General features: G+C 30.8%; 1 protein-coding gene across 2 annotated transcripts; it reads right to left on the bottom strand.

Moving 5' to 3' along the window:
• Positions 1-793: 793 nt before the first annotated feature.
• LOC119687586 (ubiquitin conjugation factor E4 A) lies at positions 794-21,956 on the bottom strand. Of its 2 annotated transcripts, none has more exons than XM_038101957.1 (6): positions 21,833-21,956; positions 4,184-5,066; positions 3,734-4,122; positions 2,607-3,672; positions 2,290-2,409; positions 794-2,234 (listed from the first exon to the last, which is right to left on the bottom strand). In XM_038101957.1, exons 1-6 carry the CDS (start codon positions 21,845-21,847, stop codon positions 1,549-1,551), a joined length of 3,159 nt encoding a protein of 1,052 aa, XP_037957885.1. In that variant the 5' UTR covers positions 21,848-21,956; the 3' UTR covers positions 794-1,548. The 2 variants fall into 2 exon arrangements, with proteins under 2 accessions (XP_037957885.1, XP_037957884.1); XM_038101956.1 differs by lacking the exon at positions 21,833-21,956 and adding an exon at positions 5,214-5,281 and having other exon boundaries at positions 795-2,234.
• Positions 21,957-24,113: the final 2,157 nt, after the last annotated feature.

Below are 24,113 nucleotides of genomic sequence, written 5' to 3'. Positions count from 1 at the left end.
TTTCAACTTCATTATGGTATGGAGGCAGGACGATTATTTCATCGTCAACGATTGCAAATTCGGAATTAATTTAGATTTCGAACCATATTCCTGTCGCCAAACTTCTCAGCTATTCACCTCTTTCTGCTTCTGTCTTTTTTCGCTTGAAAAGACGTTTCTTTTCCATTCTCTTTTGCAGATATCCTTCTTTACATTTACAATAAAAATTCATTTACAATATCAAAATATCACCCAATGTCTCAAAAATGGTTCATTCAAATATCTATATTTATAAATCAATTTAGAACATTAAGATTCCACAGCAAAAGCTTCAGTTTCAATTTTGTCTGATGTCATGTTTAAATTTAGAACTTTGCTGCTTTAATTCATACTGAAGTTTCGAGGCTTAAGTTAGTCCTGTAAAATCAGTGCTACATATTTTTTAATTTGATACCTATTATGTCCTTGCATTTAAATAATTTCGGAAATTATTATTGATCTTTTTTTACAGAAAATATTAAAATATATTAAAATTAATATAATTATCGATTTTTTATTGCACTCTTACTGATGATATTTCCCCCTTTTCGTCTATTCGGAGTAATCGGAGCTTTGTTTTCTTCCGGTGATTTATTAAGAACACTTCTGCTAATATTGAATTTACATTTACTGTATATATTTGCCATTTATATAATAATTTTCAATACAATTTGAGTTATTAACACATTTATTTATCAGATTGTAAAATTAAATACAATTTCATTATTAAGATTCACATATTCCTTTAAAAAGGTGTAGCAATTATAAATTTTAAATTTACAAAATCTTTACTTTGTGTATACCCCTTTTTTCTAATAACAGCAAGAACTTAAAAGTCTAAATAAAACTATAACAAATATACGGTTCTATATTTGAATATTGGAATTTTCAAAATATATATAAAATATACGACGAATTTTGTGATACTTAATATTTTTAAATTTAATGGAATTTGTAGTTCAGAAATATATTTCTGACTTAGTGGTAATATTTTTAGTATACATTACATAAATTCGCAATGAGTGCACCGAATATTTCCATATTTGAAAATTATAACAATTGAAAGACAGTGTGAGTTGCTGTTGTTCTATACTCGGTCTTTGCCCGAATACAAAGGGAAATATGATTAGTGGTTTAAAAACATTATACATACTATGCTTTTTTACTCATTGCACAAAAATGATAGTGAGTTTTTATATAAACTATAAAGAATCTATATGATTTTTGGAAACAAAAGGTTTTTAATAATTTGACAGTGAAAAACGCAAAATTTAATATTTTTTGAACTTTAATAAACTATGTATTAAATCCCAAATATAAGAAGTTGGTAATTAAGGTAATTAAAATATAAAATAAAGAAGCAACTACACTAATTACTAGCACAAACCGTTACCGCGAAATTTCTTTTACACATAAAAAAAAATATATATAAAATACATAACAAAAACATATAGTTTACAAACAACTAAACGAATAATATAAGCAATTATAAAAATTCTTTGGTTAGCATTTTCCATATGACTGTTATGCTCAACTATTAGTGTTATTTGTAGATTGAGAACGCTTTGCACCCATCCACTTTTCAATTTCTTCCTTGAGTGCGGTGTTGGACTTTACTTTATCCATAGTTAAAGGCGCACGATTAAAAGGATCAGTTTGATCACTAAGTAAGTGCCTAGCTATTGTACTTCGATCAACAGTCACTTTAGAGCTAGGTAGGGTAACAGGATCGGTCATCAAAGTTGACATTATAGGATCCAAATATTCATCAGGTGCATCAGCAAAAAATTCTTGTTCCTGCTTGTATTGTTGCTCTATTTTGCTAACTTTGTCCGCAAAAACACCCATTTCACCAATCAACAAACCACCCCGAATACGAATTAATATATTTTCAGCATAACTAAATAGTTGAGAACTATATGAACGGCCGTCTTGAGAGATAGCTAAACAGAAACGATCACTTTCACTAAGATTAATATAGATATGGCATATTTCAATAACAGTTTCAGCCGGTGAAAACTCAAATTCCTTCTTATCTTTTACTTTAAATTTTTCCTTATTTGGACCGACCAAATTTAATAAAAAGTAATTTAACATTGAAGCTATGCGATCGACCAAACTATTATGACAGAAAATGCTTTTAATCTCTGTTGTTAACAATTTCAGTATGTTAATTGTGTCCCGACCCAATATGTTATCAAAACGAGCAAGCATACCTAAAAACCAAGTGCATAAATTTAATATAATATATTTTTGATTTAAGGGGCTTACCTAAGTGGTGCATATTCGATAAATGTTGTTGTCGATCATTTTGAGAAAGTGCGTTCCATTCACTACTGTCTTGCATTTCTTGTAGCTGACGTATTTGTTGCAGATTCGAAAGAGACTCATCTGAAATGAATAAATCTTAAATAAGTTAAACATTCATTGAATTTTCAATTTGAATAAATTTAGATTTACGATGCATACGTATTACATTTTGAGTATAATTATTTTCATTGACTACGCATATACATATAAAAATTAATACTAGTTTAAACAAATAAATATTCTCGAATTTAAAAATCTCTCGAAAGAATAAAACCTACCCAGCAAAAATATGGCATCGTTAATTAGCAAATTGATAAAACGTAAAAATAACGGCGGCTCGATATTTTCCATATTCTCTTCAGCTTCTGTTGCTAAATCCTTAAAACACTGAACATGATCAGGTTTCGTCCACAAAAACTCCATAATTGCATACATGGGTCGACGATAATTGAATTTCTGCTCAAACTGTACCGATTGGCCGGTCATTTCGATGCTGACAAAAACATTTAAAAGACTTCGTACCAATTTTAAATGATCCTGATGATGATCAAATATATTTGTTGTAAATGCATCTGAATTATCAGTGCTTTTACGAGGTAGTAAACATTCCAGGCCTTCGGCTAGTTTTGCACGTAAATGCGGATTTTTTACCAATTCTGAATTGCCCATAAAAAGAACAATTAGTTTGAAAAATGCATAATGACCACTTACTGACATTTTAAATATGCATGTTATAGGTAAATGACGGGTGAAATTTAAATAGGAGACTATATTATCAAGCACGTTCTCCGGTATGCATTTCAGATATGGTGGCACAAAATCAATTGTTGTCGGCACATCGCGATTTTTAGTGTTTACAGGACTAAATTCTTTCTTTGCCAGGAGAGCTTCATGTTCGTTCTTGTTGATAAGTGAAATTTCTACAAACCAGATTGCAGTCGCTTCTAAAAATTTTAAAATGAGTGTCTCGTTTTCCGGCTCTGTTAGACCATTTCGCATGCAGCGATATTGTTGTAACTGATCTTGCAACATTCTTAAAAGATTTCTACTCATATCACTGTCAGGATCGGTTGTAATAACATCCTGAAATGCTGTTTGTAAGGTATGTAGTTCACGTGTCATACGTAAAAATCGTTCGCCACACGCACGGTAAGATAATTCAAAAGCTTTGTGTGTAATATAGAAGAGTTCCGTAACAAAATTATACTTATCGGCAGTTACACGTTGTTCATTTTCTTCTACTGGCAGTAAACAAGTTTCGTCGTACATCTTTAGCATGTTGATATTTTTATTCTGAAGTTCTTTTTCAGCTACAGCACAGTACGTAGGATCCACAATAAGCACCTTTAAAAAAAAATTGTTCAAAATACTACTCTTAACATAAGTATATATGTAACAGATTTACCTTAAGTGTTGGAGGACACAGTGGTAGACAAAGACGTAGTAGTACTGCTGTCAGTCCAGTCATAAATGAGTCACTTGCATTTTGTTGAGCAAACTGATCAAAGTTCAAATTAATATTACTCCATATATGACCACGACCAGCGTTGGCATGTAAACAATTCGAAAACCATACTAAAACTTTTTTCTTAATATCTGGACTAACTAGTATAAGTTGTTTCAAAATAACGAAAACACTATTTTGGTGTCTACACATTAATTCCCATAGCGAAGCATCTGTAGTATTTGCATCAAGGCTATTGTCACCGAAAAATTCGTACGAACCATTAGAATTTTTTGGCATTATTGATATAGAAAATAGTTGGCCAAAAAGAGTATCTGCATAATCAATACCTAAACCAAAAGAGATTTATAGTAATGGTATTATTAGAAAATAAGTATTAAATCAACTCACCTTTTGCATTCGGATTTGGTGTAGTGAAATCGAGAATTGTTTCAGCTAAATGTGGTGCATTCTTCTCACGCACAAAATACTGTAAAGCCACAAAAATATTCTTATCAAATGTGATCAGGTTACTGACAGCAATTTTCTTTTGTAATTCACTTAGCAAAGGATAGAACATGGCTTTAAATGTGCCCATAGCTTCAAGATTGTCAACATCATTAAGAACTCTTTGCACTATCTTCATTAAAAACTCGTGCAACGTTTCATCTAATACATCCGAACTCATTAAGATGTCATACCACTGTGTTGAAAATATTTGTCCGGCAAATAACACTGGTTGTCGCATGCATGTGCTAGCATTCGTCAATATAAGATTTGTAATTTTATCACAATCTGCCTTGTTGTCAGATTTTTCTCTTGCATTTTTACAGGCACAGTAAGCTCTATATAAATATTTCATACAGCAACTTTCGGTAGCTTCTTTGACTTGATTGTTATTGCTAGATATAGTTGGCAAATGTAGCAAATACTCGTTCGTGTCCTGCATCATTAGTCGCTCAAAAAGTGCATGCGACAGTATCGCCTCACATATTGTTCCGTCTGTGCCATCATCAGGTGTTAATATACTTGCCAAAGATAGTAATGGACGTTGATCAGCGGCGGTTAGTTCTCTTCTCAAAGTAAACAAAAAAACTTCTTCAGTTAATGTTTTTTTTATACCATCTGCAGGACTTGCAGCTTCAATTAATGCTGCGAATGGATTTTCATCAACCATGATTATCTGACCGTTGTTGCTGAGTAATATTGGATTTTCTGTTTTTATTCTGATGATAACATTGTTGCCACCTTCGGTTTTCAATTTAGTCCCAAAAAATATTTTTTGTTGAGTTTGCTATAATATTTTTATGCTTTTAAAATTATTTAAATGACATATATGATATTATCATATTTATATAAAATTTCTTAATATACACATTTATACAGATACGCCTAACGTTGTGTACTTTTAATTACTTGCAACGTCCACAACTACACTTACACGAAATCTGCAACCATTGAACATATGACAAAAAAAAATTTTTGTTACTCATAGCCTCTGTACACCTGCAATCATGGCTTACTAATACAAAGTTTATAATTTGCACCAAAGATTAATAATGATATTTTTTTGTTTGTAAATCTGAGGTAAATTTATTAATCGAGATTCACTTTTATTGCAATTTTCAATTTAGTGTATAATACTATGTTTACACACACCTTATTTTCGTAAAAATCTTAATTCCATCTTTATTTCAGCGAAATTAAGTTGTTTTTTTTTCATATAAAATTCAGTTTTAAGGTTAGAACGAAATTATGGAAAATGGCATTGAAACGAATGCTGAAATTAAGGGATATTTAGTGTATAATACTATGTTCATACTCACCTTATTTTCATAAAAATCTTAATTTTTTTTTACAAAATTCAGTTTTAAGGTTAGAACGAAATTAAGGAAAATGACACTGAAACGAAGGCTGAAATTAAGGGATATTTGAAATACAACTATGTGTAAGATAAATTTTAAGTAAAAGATAAAGTTGAGATAACGAAAAAGAGTCATTTTCTAAAAATAAATGTCAGTGACAGGTAACTTTAATAAAACCAGAAAAATATTTTGATGGTAGCGCAAAATTTTAAATTTGAATACACAGAAAATACTGTAACTCAAAATAGAGTGTTAAATAATAATTCACATACCTGAAATCCATTAAACCTAATAAATCTACTGAATGCCATTCTTTATAGCTATAATAATCAACTTTTAAAATTTCCCGGATACAAATGGTGTTTGGAGCATGTAATTTTTAACATTCAATTTGTAAACAAAAAACATGTGATTTCCTTAATATGGGGCAGTATGAACACTTTCAAAATTAACTTTATTTCATTTTTACGAAATTAAGGAAATTTGGCTGTTTGAACATAGTATAACACTCGAAATTAATTTATAACACTCTAGATAATCTTGCCGGAGTAGTAAAATTACCCTGAAATTAACAGCTGTTTTATATGATTAGACATATAAAGAGTGATGTCATTCAACATATGTATTCATGAAAGATATATATATCTACTAACACTGCTACAAAAATGTTGTATTATGAGTCGAGCTGGCCGATTCTGCTAATCGCTATCGTACCTCGAATAAGTTAATATAATTTTTTGTAATTATGCTCAGGTAAAACATTGCTTCTTCTTTATTGTAATATCTGCGCAATTATAAACTATTATTACAATTTAATTAATAAACTTTTAAGGACATTTTTAATTATAAAAATAAATACGACTTTTATAAATGCGATTTTTAAATTAAAATCAACATATGATATGCAATTCTTTTCTTTGATTTGCTAATTTTCGCACTCTTTGCCATTAAAAAGTGTCATAGTTGCCAAAGTTCAACAAATTAAATTTGAAATTTTTGATGTTCCCAAAACAGCTGTGTCCGAAGCAATTCAGTATAAGATAGTTTTATTTGATAAAATGGCGAGGGAAGTGGGAGACCTATTCCTTGGGAGTATTCTGAATAGGGGTGATTTAGTTTTTCCGATGCACTACACAGAGTTTTATATAGAAATTACTTTTTAATGTTGTGATTAATTTGACATACATTATATATAAAACTGTTTACATTTTCAGTGTTTTCCATGATCAAATAATCGGGAGATAAAGTCTCAAGTGCTTTCAATCCATTATTCTGTTTAATGTCAAACGCCTCAATTTCAAAGTCGATGCTATATGCTGCCCCTGTGTGGGCGCATGATGCAACTATAAAATCGTATTCACGCGTAACTTTAAGTGCACATAGACTGTCAAACCTACGCATCTGCCGTGCTTACTGTACAGTATCAAACGATGCTGAGGGAGTACTGGGTGGACGAATGCAAAAAAGGGTTGACGCTGCAAAAATCGAGCTGATTTTTTTCATTAGAAAATGTAAATTTCAAATTTCAACACTCCTGATTTGAGGGTTAACAAGGTTCTCAACTCTTTATATACGTACAATTGGTTTAACTCGGACCATGTTCCCATTAAACAACATATTGTTGTATAAGGTAATAATCATAACAAACCTATTATATGAACTGTTGGCACGGTTTCCATTTGTGGACAAACAAACTTGTAAAAGCTTACACTTTAATTACAGCTTATATACCGTGTCACAGAAATTTGTATTATCGGTGCGTTGCATATTTCTTTTTCCAATGTGGTTTTACACTAACTGAAATCTAATATTCATTGATCTGTTAGGAAAGTAGGTAGCCTCCGGTTAAGGGAGAATGTAGCATTGCACCATCGTAATAAGGGATGCTTACCTGCTCATGAAATTGGCATACAAAGTATCAGGTTCTGACTTCTGTATCATTGTTTCATACGGTTGGATACAAACAGTCTGAATATAGAAAGGTCTGAATTAATACTGTATATTTTTCTGCTGAAGCGGCAGTGTTTTTACGAATACATATCCAATGTTCCGGAAGGAAAGTATTTATGCAAACGCAATCACGACGGAATTAGAATCTTGCCCTTTACGATGCGTAGTTTGAAAACAGTCATTAAGTGCCTCTATGAGCAGTGGGATATATACCCTAAATACATGTCAGGACATTGTAGCATTTAGGGTCACTCCATAACATATGAAATTGTCATACAATGTACAACCAACAATATTCTTTCCAAAAACAATACTTGCCTCAAGCAAGAATTTTTCATACCTCAAGCAAGATAGAAAAAATATAACTGGTTATGTTAAGGTAGAATTTAATCAGTATTTACAAATAATCACGGATAATATAACCATAAGAAGACAAAAAAAAACAAAATATCTCAGCTGGTTTAGTACGTGGCATCTCGTTATTTTTGTAGGGGTCACTGCCTAGTAGGTAGACACGGTACTATACTCGTGGTGTAGGGGCTTAAATACTGTTTGAGTTACTCTGATTAAAATTTCAGACAGTGATATCATTGATAGTACCGGCTGAAATATTGATTGAGATTAGAGCACAAAGTGCAACCAAGATCTGCCAATAGCTTAAGGTAGAATATGTTGTCTTGTAGTCTATGTAGGTGTTGTTATTTATAAGTAGTTAGCTATATATTGGCAGTTAGTAGATTTGTGTTTTGTTGTTAGTAATTTGTAGTTAGCTATTTGTCAGCAGTTAGTAGATTAATGTTTTTGCAAGCTGGCAAGGTTTGAATGGCTTACTAATATCCTAGCATCTTAGGGAGTAGGTGGCGGCAAAGATCGTTCTCTAAGTTCCAGTCAGACTCATCAGAGTAGGTACGAAACCCCTCAGGTTCATAGGAACCTCTTAGTACGATCGTGTCTCTGTCAAGGGTTGACTGATGATTGCCGGACTGGGAATAGAAAATTTCCCGGGTATGTATAATTGAGTGGTTGTGCATGTTTTGTTTTACTATATGTGTACATAAGTAGTTACTAAGTATGTCGAAAGCCCTTAATCTAAGGTATACTGTTACGTAAAGGTGGCTTGGCGGGAGAGGCGCATCCAATCGATAAGTAATAAACTCAGGACACCGGGAGCTCTCGTGTTTTAATTAATGCATTTCCAAAGCATGGGGTCTGCTTTGGGGGTCGTTCTTCTTCTCTTTTAATGTTTCTCTATGGAATGAGACAATAAAAATAATAAAAGTATGGAATCCGAGGAAGAAGCTCTATTCCGGTCGCTGACGAAAGTGGGAACATTTTGGCGGTGACTGGCACCTAGGGTGCTAAACACACAAGTGACTGCCATAGGTGTGCGTCAAATGACAACACTCAGAGCACGGTGAACTCAGATGATGATGGCAACAAAGAGATCAGAAAACAGTTGAAATACTTTATCTGGACTTAGAAAAGGCGCATTAATGCCATGATCAGAGACAGCTTGGATCCGGAGACTGCGAAGCAGAAAGAGAAAGAGTGATAATAATAGAGAAAGAGTCTAATAACTCATATCTCGAAGAATAACAATGCGCACAACCCAAGGATCTGAAAGCCGTCTAGCAAATGATCAGCTTGATCGAACACCAGCAGACCCTGACTCCATGTTACAGGGACGTTGGCGCTGCCTAAAAAGGAGCTATTGTCCATGAGAAATATCTAGAGGTACATCTCACTGTTGATCAAATGAAGCTAACAAAATCGAAGTTCCTTTAAATACTAGCGACAAAAAGGCCTCCAACGACAGAGAATCCCAGTCACTCTAAGTCACAGGTGGCTCCATCCAAGAGGTCGCATCCAAGTGAGATATAAATATCAAGGTAACGAAATCATATATGGTGTTTAGGGATCACAGATTGGGATCGATTTAAGGACGAACTGAGCGATAACAAACATACGATAAGTAGCATTCATGACTTAGAAATAGCTGATGCTTCCTTAGGCAGAACTATTATTAATGCCCATGAGGCCGGTAAAATCTAAGACTGGCAAGTGGCAAGAGGTGCACAATAATGGAACAATAAACAAGCCAAGCTTAGAGTCGAATCTCGGTGTCTCTTTAATATGGTTTAAACCTATGGTGATTGGAATACTTTTGAAAACTTCCTCACCACTTATAATAAGAAAATTAGAAGGGCAAAAAGAGAATCATGGAGAAGCTTCTGCTCTCAGTTTCAAAACTAAAGCAGTAGCGCTGAAATTCACAGGGTTGTTTCGAAAAGCTACCCCAATCCCATCGGTCTTTTAAAACGACCAGATGGCCTTCACACTAATGAGTGCAAAAAGTAACTTCTTATTGTAATAGAAGCACACTTTCCGGGCTTCACAGTTTACAATCAATCAAACTCTCAGCCCAGCATCCTGGTAGTCAAAAGGCCAAGGGCCAATGACTGGAAGAATGCTCGTAAAATCTTTACTTAGAATAAAATTGAATGAGAGATCAACTCAATTTTTCTATTCAAAGCCCCTGGAGGAGCAGATAAAGTATTTCCGGCACTCCCTCAAAAGGGCTCCCACAAAAATAAGTAATCTTATGTCCTACCTTATTGACTTTTTTAGAGCAGGGCAGGGAATGGGAGTTATTTACATTAATTGGAAGGAAGCAATTGTCAAATACATGCCTAAAGAAGGAGGTTTAACTCTATTTCTCCTAAAAACTATGAAAAAGATAATGGAAAGGCATATAAGAGAAGAGTATTTATCGAAAGATCATCAACCTTTGGATGTATACCTTCATAGCTAGGCCAATTGTTACATATGGACCATCCATCTGGTACAAGACATCTCAGCTAAAGACTGTAATAGTTATTCTAAGAAAGCAGCAGAGACTAGCCTGCATTATGATAGGTGAAGCGATGAGATCCACCCGACAGCAGGCCTTAATGTTGTATTGAGCCTTCCCCCACTTCACCTGCCTGTCAAAAAGGAAGAAATTACCTTTTTAGTCAAGTACAGTTGACTAGTAATCGATCAACAAGATCACTCGATAACTCCTATCTAGGTAAGAAAATGCAAAGAGAAGAAAGACTAAACATCATTTAACTGACATTTGCTCACCTAAATTTAACTTCCACCAAAAGTTCCATATACTTATAGCAAACAGAAGTGACTGGGAACGGAACGTTCCTTCATTCCTTGGAGATTAACATCTATGGTACACGGATGGTTCCAAACGATGGATGGAATGGGGGCGGAAGTCTATGGCGTACCAAAAGAGGAAATATTTGCATGTATGAGTTAAGAAACTCAGTGTTTAAGGCCGAAGTACATGCAATGATACGATGTCTCAGGGAATATAAAGCGAAACCCATCATGGGGAAAAACATACATATTTTCAGCAAATCAGCCCTACTAGTACTACGCTCACCTCGAATGACTTCAAAACTAGTGTAGGAATGTCTTTAACTTCACAAAGATCTTGCTGAAAGAACCAGGGTTTACTTAATATGGACCCAGCGAATTACAGGGAAACGAAAAAGTCGATGAACTAGCTAGAAAAGAGGCAGTCTCATACTATATTGAGCCAAGATCATTCTGCGGTCCTTCATAGAGCTTTGCAAACTTAAATAAATGAATGGCTAGAAAAAGCACTTCAGACTAATTGTGATAATTTAATAGCCAGCAGACAATTACAATTAAAGAATTCATGCCGAACCGATTAAAATCCAGAACTAGTGAGCTACTAATGCTGAACAGAAAGCATCACACGGTTTCACACTGCACATTGTGGAATCAAAAAACATCTACGTATCATCTAAGTATTATAAGGGAAGCTAGGTATTACAAGGGACGATAACTGCAGACTTTGTCACGAAGGAGAAGAAACAATACTGTGTCACTGTGATAGTCTCGCCAGACTCAGACTTCGGTACTTATTAACTGCCTATGCACTTATAACGGAATTAGGCAACATCTCTCCAGAGGATATAATGGCATTTTTAACTACTATACGCCTATGCAACTAAAGTGGGTTTGCCACAACAATCCTCTAAGGATGCAGCGGCATGGTGACATAGTTTATAACACTTAATACTTAGAATTCCTCAAAAGTGTTTTGTAGAAGTGGCTATTACGAGGAGGAGTTTTTTTTCCCTAAATCATAGAAAATATATCCAAAATACATCTTTTCGAACTTCAGCCTCATTTCGTTCCGTAACACCATCAATAATCGCAAAGAGTCATTTATTATTAGCAGGCAATATATTCGAACTTTCTATTTGATTTGCAAAATAACACTAACAATTGGTTCCTTTCATCTTTCATCATCGAAGTGATATCTACAATGCACTTTTCAGAACACAGGCAACGGTAGTCGAAAGCTCGGATATGAAAGCTTTGCATACGAAATATATAGTGAGATTTATTTTCAAATTATATACCCTTGCTTTTATTATTTTTACTTTGGGTATTCTTGTCCCCCTTCACAAAATTTAATAGATTTCTTTTGCTGATGTTTGCAGATATAAGCTAAGCTCAAATTTCCTCACGTTTTTTACTTTTCCTTAACTATTTTTCTTAATATTATAATATCACTGAAAAAAAAATTGAAATATGGTTTACAAATCACCAAACTATATCTGAATACCGTCATTATTATCTAATATAGAGCCAAAACTGCAAACCAGCTATTTGGAGAGACAGACACAATAGTAATAGTATTGCAATTTCTTGTTCATTTAATTTTTGTTTTTCTTATACGAGTATGCATATGAATACATATGTAGCAATTTATAAGGAAGATAATTTAGTAAATACTTATCAATGTGAGCATTGGCAATAATTTGACAATACATGAGAATACAATAATTTAAATTCAAACGAAAACAGCTGATTCACACAAATTTTACTTGAAATAAAATATACGAGTAAAATCTGTGTAGCATTATCAAATTTCGACAGGGATGTTACGCTCTTTCAGATGCTCTCATTTACTTCAACATTTGCTGGTAAATAAATAAATATTAGTAAACTACTTTAAATAGTTTTATTCACTCGTTTAATATAAATTTTTGTGTATATATTTCTGTAATTATGTTAGATAAATAAAAGCTAACCAAAATACTAAAACTTATATTCAGTTATTTCCATCTTTTGTTGATAAAACTTGTTAAATTCAAAACAAAAACAAACAAACTTTGGTTCGATTATCACATTTTAACATTTTTTTTTGACACTCAAAAAGATAATATAATATAATAATAATTTGTTAAAGTGACATTATTAGCAGTCGTTTCCCTATTGTGAAGTTCCTATGTAAGACAAATGAACAATCAACTGAAATCTTTTTTTGCGCCACTATTTTTCCAAGTTTAATGCTACTGGGTTGACTGAAGTCTTTAAGTTAACTTTAGTCAGATGGGTAGCCCGGAAAACATACACTAAAGAAGATCAGATTATGTTACCGAAGATGTTTCGTCATCATAGGTTAGTAAGGTGGATGACATCAGTCCAAAAGTCGAGAAGCTACTATTTAATCCTCCACTGACTTCCACAACATAGGTTCCCAAGCTGGAAATGGGAACTTGAATGTTAATTATTAAAGATAAGTTGGCCAGAAACAATGAATTCATCACAATCACAAAAATAAAAAAGAATCTTTTAAAAAACTAAAGTCGTCGAGGCAAAATCGGCCAGAAACTTATCAAAGGCAGCGATGCTAAATTGTAACCAAAGAATAAATTTACCTGCTGTCCGCAAAAATCACAAGCTATGTGTTCGGGTAAAATTCCAAAGACAGTGCGATCCGAATAGGGCGATTATAAGGATAAAAAAAGTCGAAGCCTTCAGCCTTGTTTCCCAATAGAGCTTTAGTTAGTGTCTTGGGCGCACTCTGGGAGCGGTTTAGCTTGAAATGATTCGTTGCTTTCAACTGGCGGCATGCCCGATTTTACGGTATACTGAAATTCATTTAGCTGCGGAATCAGACCTTTAATATATATTTATATATACCAATATATATCAGGTCGTATTGGTCATTCTTAATACTGAAGAAGGTTGGAATGCTCAAGTTTGAGCTATGTTTGCTATTGGTCCGGTTACTTGGTTATAGATATAGAACCAACAGCGAAGAGGTTGGAAATACTGTAAATTCATTTACATCATCTCACTTAACTCACAGCCAATTGCACCATCTTATCGCACATAATGGCGCGGATTGTGGTGGTCGAGTGTTATACTTATACTTATACACAACCAACAATAACCTTATTTTTTTGTCTAATCTGACTTTGTGTAACAAAGACAATGGGCCTATTTACACTATTATGAACGTGAGATGAACTTGGCGACAACATGAACTGTCAATTCAGTTTACACTATCATGAACTCACATGAGCGTGAAATTTATTTTGTTTTGTGTAAACGTATAAAATGCTTGTATGTAGTAGTGCAGAGCACAGAAATTGAAAGTATTCAGTATTAAAAGGTAAATATAAACATAACATTGTATATGTATGCGTGTCAAGCTGAAGAAACGCAGCAAATTTCATTGCGTGAAATTCATGAACTCACATCACACTCTCTTTCCTCTCTCATCTATAAGTAACCGGTTTTCAAGTTCATGTTTATGTTACGTTCATGATAGTGTAAATCGGCCCAATAAATTAACTTTTGAAACAAGATAAGGAAAAAGGTATTTATATTTCTTTGACAAATAAGTCTAACTCTTTGAATGCAAAGAAGGTAACATTAGTTTTTTCGGACTATTGTCGGATACACTTCACTCTCAACTAAAAAATTGTGATTCACATTTTGGCACAGGCTGGATAAAATGGCTCTGGATCTTTTTTGGAAAGTCAGATCTCTTAGCGTTATTCTCGATTTCATATCAAACTGGAGAAAGAACATTGAGAAGAGAAATAAAATAAGGGTAGCTACTTATTATGTCTGTAAAAGAATCTTTGAGAAATGATGACGATTGTTATCTTAATATATACGACGATCATTAGACACATTATTACTCATGAATGCCTCGCCTGGTAACAGGTGTTGGGTAAAAAGTGTTGTAAATTTCGTTTTGGAAAATTACAACAACTGGTGGGTTAAGTATTTCCGGATCAGTCAGTAGTGCGCCTAAGAAGGCTTAAATATTTTATTTCGTCTTAGAACGTTGTTCCAAACTGTGCCGCATAAAGGTTTTTTCAGTATATGGAAATCAATTTATTTTGAAGTTAAAAACGAGGATATGGATTAAAAATAGAAGATGGAAAAGGAACAGGCTTATACAGGTATCTTTGTGAACGTGAGTGAACGTAAAGTTTCGTCATTATATGCAAAGTCCCAATAATAGCCCTTAGAGGATAGACGCCTTCTTATATGCAGTGGTGTATTAGTACCGATACCGTAGTACTTTGTTGGTTACGTTCATGTTCAAAGTTCTGCTTTAGTTAAAGCTGCTGACTAGTATGAAACTCATTTAATATGCACCAAGTCAGTCCAGTAATCTGACAAGAATCTGTATTTAAATAGAACTTCATTGTCTATCCATAGTATTACCGTTTTACTGTCAGTGCCTAACACTGCAAGAGGGAGACCTTTTGAGCCAAATTGACCCTATAGTTGGATTTCAATTCAAGAATGAGAACTAGATAGTTGACATTTGTAATTAATCTAAGTGAAATATCGTTGCTTATACGGAAAGGAAAGATAGGGATTTTAAACCTTCTAGTGAAAGTATAGAACTTCCGTTTTTGTTGGATTTACTCAATTTAAAATGCACTTTGTGAATAAATCAATGTGTATGATTTTTTAACAGCCATCACATTGAGGCAAATATTGTGTGATTTAAGAGGCAGAGTAGTATAATGCATTCGTTCAGATTTGGAGATTTGTATAGATTAAATGAATTTATAGTTCACTTGAGTTAAGTGTCGGTCATTTAGAAGAAAGCAGAATGATCCAAATAAGCTATATCACTAGAGACTGTCCTGTGAGCATCACTTCTATAAATTAAAAATTTTGCGATGTTAAGTGCCCTCAGTGGGTCTATATTTTACTATAGAAGTTTCTTTAAGATGTAGCTTTTGTCTGCCAAATAGAATGCTTTAATTTTTTTGCTTCTCTTCATACGGATTCCAATTTCTTGTAGTTTACACCTTATTAAATAGTATTCTGTAGGTTTTAAGAAGGAGCGCAATAATCAAGTACGAGCAAGTTGCTGGTCTATAGTTGTTTATATGTACGTAAAACAACAACACTTTCTCTGTCTACGCACTTATTTGTGAAGAGGCCTTGGCCACTAAAATACAAACAAAATTAAAAAGTTTCACAAATTTTATGATAATTGTGGAAATGAAATATTTAAAAGTATGCAAAATTGTGATAAATAAATATTTTAAAAATATATACATAAATATATATAAAAATTTATACGAGTACATGAAGAAAGTATCAAACATGAGTATTCATTCACAGGAAATTAATTCTGCTTTCAGATTGACAATGTAAGGTCGTCATTAATATTCAAACAAAAGTTTTGCATATGTGTAATAGAGTTTACACAACGAATTTTTTCGATAAAGAGAATCGTAAAAATGTATATGCTTCTTTTGTTACAAATTTTTGTAGTTTCAAGCAATGTTTTCAGTGAGATAATCTGTCTTATGCATATTCAAAATATGCAATATGAAGGTTAATAACTATATATTGTTGCATAAAAAATATAGATTGATTAAGTCACAGATTTAGAGCTTCACCTACATCTACAGAAATTTTGTAAACAGATGTCAAAGGCTGAAGCGATTTGTTCGAATGATTTAAACAAAAAAAAACAGTTGCACAATATATTTTTAGAATTTGAATATGACATCATATGAACTGCAAAACTTGTTAAAATCAAGTGTTGATATTTTAGCATAAATAGTCACACAAATCTGTTACAATATTTTTTAGTTTAATTTTGTTAAATTATACAAAAACCTTTATTTTAAATATTCAAATAACTCTTTTTTACTACTGTAATAAGTTTCTAATGTGTTAATAAATTTATAATTACAATTTCTAATATTAAATTTTATTATTTTTAAGTAATAACTTGATATTAAAGCTGCTAAAACCAGCTCTGATGCGTTGTCTTGAAAGGATTTCTAATATCAAAAAACCGAAACATAAAATTGCTTTTATTGTGGTGAGTAACATTGCGATGGTGAAAATAATAGAACCAAGTGGGGAAAATTCTTAAGCGCCGTGGTTTAGCATTGGGCTTATTGTTTCTGTACTGCATGATGCTTTCATTACACAAAATTTTGAATATTTTTACACAACGTTTCTTTCTATCATGTTTATAGTTATAGCTGTTAATTGTTGTTGCTTTCAATGCTAAATAAAAATTCTTGACAGCTAAAATTACAAATAAAAATCTCGTGCAAATGTAGTATAAAATTTAATTCAGTGTTTTCTTAAAAGTTGAAGTACAGTAATTTTGCAAAATCAGAAAGAGCAAATTAAAACGATTGCATATTAAAAAGACGTTTTCAACTGTGATTTGAATAAAATGGCATTGCCAAAGGGAAAAAATAAAATAAAAATTATTTCTTTACTTCCCAATTTATTTTTTTATGTTGGCATTATTATTATTATTATAAAACACATATAAAAATTATTTTATATTAAAAAATTCAATAAATAAAATTTTTTTATATTCTCAATAAAATACATACACTTTACACCAATTTTACTTAAAATTTTGCAAAATGGAAACGCAAGGGAAAGTTGGTCAACTCGAACTCGCAAACGGCCTATAAGTAAAAATTACTTCTAAAGATCATTGATATCCTTTGTAGTTAGATTCAATTAAAAAAGATTTGATAAAGATTGCAATTAAGACTCCTAATAAAGTGACAGGATAATAAAGAAAAACTATCATCTTCACACGTTGCTTTGCCGTAATAAAATGAAGTTTGAGAGAAAAATCGTACTTGCTTTATTAATTTCACTTATTATAGCTAAAACGAATGTGAATAAATTCCATAGAATTGTTGTTGCAGATTTATTGCAATACTATACAAAATTATTGTTTTTAAAATGCAAGGTTGTATTTTTTATTGTACTAAAAGTATACTACGAAATTATTAAGGAAGCATAATACTATGTTCAGACAGCCAAATTTCGTTAATTTCGTAAAAATGAAATTAAGTCAATTTTGAAAGTGTTTATATTGCGCCAAATAAAGGAAATTATATGTGGTTTGTTTTCAAATCGAACGTTAAAAATTACTTGCTCCAAACACCAATTGTATCTGGGAAATTTTAAAAAGTTATTATTATATCTATTAAGGATGGCATTCAGTAGTTTTATTAGCTCTAGTGGATTTCAGGTATGTGAATTATTATTTTTCACTTTATTTTAAAGTTTTAATTGGTATGTAATATAAAAAACGTGTTTGTAATGCACATGATATTAAATTGACAAAAACAAAACTATACGTTTTATATATAGTGCAACAAATTAAACTGGTCAGTTTAAAATTTTTTTTTAATACTTTCATATACTGCAATAAGACAATGCCTTTTTATACGGGCCATTAGATTAATAATTCCTTGACTACAGCTCTTTTCTTTTGTAAGCATGTCGTAAAAGAACAATTAAAATAACCACTTCTTTCGATGGCAACTCTGGACAAAATGGAAATTTTGTTAGGCTTATATGCAAAACAAGTTATAAAACTTACAATTAAACTTACAGTTAAAGTTGAATAAAAATTTTTTATAATTATTGGTAAGAATGTTTTTTTTACATGATTGTGAATAAAATATGAATTTGCATGCCTTTTAACAGCAAAATAATAAATAGAAAAAGTAACGTATTTGTTATGAACAATGAAGACACAAAATATAAATAATTAACGAAATCATGCGTTGACGGTTAACTGGATATGTCGTAGGTCAAAGAATACCTTACAAGAACGGCAACTCCATTGTGAACTAAAATTTGTTTTTTCGCACAACAACAATTTGCCGTAGAGCTCTTGAAAGTGTTAGTGAAAAGTGCACTAACACCAGCTGAAATCCCTGAAATTTTTCACCTTTTCACCTTTTTCCGATGCTTCGAGTACTTTTGAGAACGAAATATTTCAAAAAGTTTACCATGAAGAGTGTAAGAAAGAGTGTGGTTTTGTTTTTTGGTTTTGATTTTTTGAGAGTAATATAAAATTTCGTTGCGCCAAATCATACAAAATTTACTGCGCAAATATTTAACAAAAAGTAGTTAAAATTTTGCAAACACTTTAATAGCAGTTACCAAAAAGTAGGTATAGCACAATTTTTATACCAAAAATTAAAAAATATACGTCCATATGTTTGCTGTCAAAACTGCTAAACAGACAGTATTTTAACTCTTTTTATAAGGGTACGCATGTATTTCCTGTTAAAATTTTTTAATAGGGTTCTAAATACACCTGACTATAAGCAAAAGCTCTTGCGTGTAACGCATTCATAAGCTTAGTTTTTCACATGATATTCAGTTGACTTTTACATATAAATTAAGTTTTTACTTTAATAATTTTTTGCTTTTAGTTTATGTATATTTAAATTTGCAATTAATTTTTAAAAGTATTGTAATTATTATTCTGTTAATTTTGTATTTGTAAAAATCTGTAAAAAATTATAACCAATATATAATAGTGGATATGCCTCTTGGGGAACCGACATATAAACTCGGTAACGCACCTTTATGCATACCTCTTGGGTGGTGTGGAAAATGCATACCAAATCTTGAACTTTGGTCGAATAAACTACATAGCTAAATAAACTAAATGTAGAAATAGGAAAATACAAGGGATGTAAAAAATTTGTTATAGTTCTTTTTTTAAATTTTCACACAATAATGATGAAAGAAAATTAATTTTCATTTAATTTCTATGCATATTTCTAATAAAACAGTTTAACGAAAGTATTTTACTATTTATTTTAAAATATTAGTAAGTGTGCATTTTATGTTCACATTGAGATTAAAATATTTAAAACATAAACATAAGGCGCTACATGTTAATGATCATATCATGAACCCTAATAAATTTATGTTTTTAAGATCATTTAAATTCTGAAGAAAATATTCATATATTCTATACATAAACAACACAAAAAAAAATAAATATGTTTTTAATTTTTATATTATGTAAATATTTATAATATTCATTAAACAGATGAACTAAAAATGTATAGCATATATCTCGTTTAAATCTTGCATTAATTCTGGTAAATAATCAAGTTTATTTCATTTCATAACAATAATAAATTATGTAAACAACTTGTACTTCTTTTAATTAAACTTAGCTAATATTTTTAAATACTTTAGTATTTATATATAAATATATTTTATAATCATAATATAAAATTAAAATTTTTCAATATTAAAATTTAAAAATTGTTAAATTTTATATAAAAATATATCTTCATAAGAAAAACTCATAAATCCGACAATGAATGCGCATGCACCCACTCTTATCAATAGATTTTTCGCTACTGATCACACACTAATGTACGTAAATTAATAATAAGTATTATTCACCACATACATTTAGAGCGGATGCGCGCACATCCTCCCTTATCAACAGATTTATTGTTACTAATCAATTAGAAATGCATGCAAGGCAATAATACGTACCACACATTTAAAGGGAATGCGCGTACACCCTTCCCCATCAACATATTTTTTGGCACTAAATTTAAAAATTAAGTCTTCGCAGAGAAACACAATTTATCATGGATCACTTAAGTGCTGCCGTATAAAAAAGTGAATTGGTAGTAGCTTCAATCTTTGTTATTAATTTCACATCAAAACGGTATTTAATGCTATTATATCAAAATTGTTTTTGAAATAATGTTTTACACGCTCAAAAAATATATAAGAAAATATAACTCACTAAATAAGAAATATTCAAAACTGTTTGTTTTTATTTAATTAAAAAATTTGCTTCTACAAAAGTTTGTTGCCGAACGTAATAAATTAAAATATTATAAAATTCATATGAAAATAGCAACAAAAATTAATTTACTGAATATATATTACATTATTAAACAAACTAAACTGATTTAAATTAATTGATTCAAATTATTATATATTAATTTATAAATTTATTTATCATATATTACTTGTTACAATATATATTTTGTTTACGTAATGTAATATTATTAACCAAATAAGGAAGCATAAAAAGTTAACATATGATTAGCAAGTAGCAGCAAATTATTATACTGCAACCCCAAAAAGAGAGCAATTTGATGTTATCGTGGTAAGATCACATGTATTTAATACGTGTGCCGAAATGTTATAAAAAATAAGTTTTCAAAAACAATTTCAAATGCACTCTCACGAAGTGGGCGGAGTTTCCGTTCTTGTAAAGATATTCTTTGTCGTAGGTACTTCCAAAAGTCGTTCACAATAGACGAATTTTTAGTCTTGGCAACTATGCGATTTGAATTGCTTATTAGTTATCCGATTTCTTAAAGGTTGAACTAAATAAGTTAGCAGTATTGTTGTTTCATATGTGATTTTTAAAATAAGCGGTTATTCTTTTGTGATATACTTACAAAAGAAAAAGCTTTATGTACATTAAATTGTGACATATATGACGAATTCTTCACTAAAAATTTTTTTTCATTAAAATTTTTAATTTTGATTCGGAGATTATTGTGGACTAAAATAAAATTACGCGCTTTTAATTTTTTTTGTTTTTGATAATGATTAAGAGATTATTTTAGAAAAAGACATTACTGTTTTTATTTATATATACATATTTATTTTTAAACTGAGAAACACAACATTATGTTTTATATAAGTCCACAATTATTGTATTTTGCGCTCAATACATAGTATAACAATAGGCTTATAACCCAATTCAAACTGCTGTATTAATTGCAATTAATAACTCATATTTCAATAAATTGTTGCAGATTTCTTGCAATACTAAATTTATTGCTATTAAAATACATATTTCTTTTTAGGCTAAAAGTATACTACGAAATAATTCAAAACTTTAATTATTTTTAATTGTTTTGTGTCAAATACGGTTTGTACATAAAATAAATTTAAGTAAAACAAATACGATTCGTTTATTGCACTTAATAAATATATATTTCTCAAACTCTTATTTTAAATAACTAATAACTACAATAACTCTATTGATTGTAATAAATCAATGTAAACTTAAACTGACAATTACACTTAAAAAGTATCTCACCTCATACAAATCCATACAAAAATGTGCCAAATAGGTTTGATCATACTTTGGTGTAAACACAGTATAACAATAATCAGCTGGTTTTGATTTTGTTTTGCGCTCTTCTATGCAGAGGTAGTTCGCTCTCTACTTTATTTTTCTGTGGAATTATACCAAATACCAACCTAGCACCCAGTATATTCTCATTTGTTGTTTACCAGTTTTGTTTTTCTCTGCGGTTTGTCAGTTCCTCCCGTTTCTTTTCTTATCTGCTACACATTTTATTGCTCATGATTTTGCTACACGGCTAAGAGGAAATTATACCAAAAATACATGTGTCCTTATATTTTCAGCATGAAATAAATGTACAAGTGGAAACTAAAAAAGTTTATTATAATATAAAATTGTTAGATGTTTTTAATTTGGAAAGATAAATCAAATGCATGCGGTACTAGTTTTTTGAAGTGGAACAAGTTCAAAATTGTGTAACAAAGGAGAAAACTGTAAAGAATGAAATTATCTAAAAACGAAAATTAAAAAAAAAAAAAATTATTCAAAATAAGACAACTATATATTAATGTAAAAAATTTAAGAGAGCATTACGCTTATTTTTCATACTGTAAGGTTATACAAAATTGTTTTTGAAGATAACTTTAAATAAGTGCAGTAATATGAAGTGAGCAAAGAAACATACACATTTTTGGAAAATAAAAAGATAAATAAATTTACTTCACATGTGCGTGGACGGATGGCGAAGAAGTTTATATCTAACGGCAGCATTGTTAGACCCAACGATAAATTAATAAATATACCACAAAGCAATAACAAAATGTAATTTACCCCGTAACAGCGATTATAAAAACTATTCTGCCACAATAAAAACTAAGTTAACAATTTCTTATTAACAAAAACAAAAACAAAAAAATCAAAAAACAAAAAACAAAAAAACAAAAACATTAAAGCGTCAAAAAATTCGTATGCAATCAAAATAATTACAATCCGAGAAAAGTGTAGTCCAATGCAAGTTCACACGTTTCACATATTTCCAACCAAAACAAGAATAATTGGTATAAAGTTAATAAACGTCTTGTAAAGGCGAAAAGTAAAAAGTGATATAATCGTGCAACTAAAAAGTATTTTTTTTAAGAACAGACGTATAATTTCATACAATAAAATATACACAAAAAACTTATTACAAAAAGAAAAAGAAAAACAAAAACAAAAACAAAAACAAAAAATAAAGCACAAATATAATCAAAAACATTTGGAGTCCCAAACTCAACGAACAGCAGCAACAAAAACTAAATATTTAGTTTAAAACGCAAGACATTAACAAGCCAAACAAAAAGTAAAAAAATAATTTGAAAAAAAAACAGCCAAAAATAAATGAAATCATCTTTTTCCTTAGCAAATTTAACTCCATTCTGCTGGTGGTTGTAATATTTTCATTGGAATATTCCTACTGCAATTTATGCTTATATACACCGAATATATTCATTCATTTACTCATTTACTGAAAAATAAAATATTTAAATAATTTCAATTCCAATTTTTTATTATTTATTTTTTATTTATAATTTATGGAAAATGTTTGCAACACGTAATTCAGCAAATTCTTGCTTCTCAAGGATATAATTAAAAAATCGTGAAGAATGGTAGACAGTTGTTTTATGGGTTCTCATATTCATATTCATATTTATACCTATGTGATGAGGCGGTTATATCTGCTATCTCTTCTTCATAGCTAATTGTTATTCGGTGCTGTACCTTATGCATTGTCCCATGTCTAAAGATAGATCTAGTAAATTAAACCATTAAATAATTAACTTAACCTTTACATTTTATTGATAGTCAAGATGTGACCTAATGTTACATCTCTAAAAATCATTTTAATCTTAAGGCATTATATAAAAACTAAGTAATAGTAACAATATTATACATTAGTTCCTGTAGATCCTATGAGAAGCAAAGGGCACGATTTGTAATAATACCATTAAAAAAAATTTAATAAAGAGGTTTCTTCGAACAGTAGTGACTTACAACAACAAAAATTAATTTTATATTATTTTAATTAATTGAATTTTTGGCTGACCATGCAGTTGTTTCGAGTATTACCAAATACTAATCATCAGTGATCTTGGAAATAATTCTTGTTTTTAATTATTCGTAAATAACTAGTTTTGAGACTTCAAGTACCAGAAATTGAAAAGATTTAATTTAGTTAGTTTAATATAGTAGATCAGGGCTGTCCAAAGCACGGCCTACGAGCCTAATGCGGCTCGCGATTAATATATGTGAGGCT

Source organism: Teleopsis dalmanni, chromosome X (assembly GCF_002237135.1).
Source record: "Teleopsis dalmanni isolate 2A chromosome X, ASM223713v2, whole genome shotgun sequence".
Classification (NCBI taxonomy): Eukaryota; Metazoa; Arthropoda; class Insecta; order Diptera; family Diopsidae; genus Teleopsis; species Teleopsis dalmanni.
This window is presented reverse-complemented; position numbering and strand designations above follow the sequence as displayed.

Bases quoted from the DNA above. Each gene is read 5' to 3' on its own strand.
- LOC119687586 (XM_038101956.1), bottom strand. From the start codon at position 5,237: ATGTTCAATGGTTGCAGATTTCGT. The intron at 2,410-2,606 runs GTAGGTTTTATT...TATTCATTTCAG, and splicing joins CGATGCCATATTTTTGCTGG to ATGAGTCTCTTTCGAATCTG. The intron at 2,235-2,289 runs GTAAGCCCCTTA...CTTGGTTTTTAG, and splicing joins ATCGAATATGCACCACTTAG to GTATGCTTGCTCGTTTTGAT.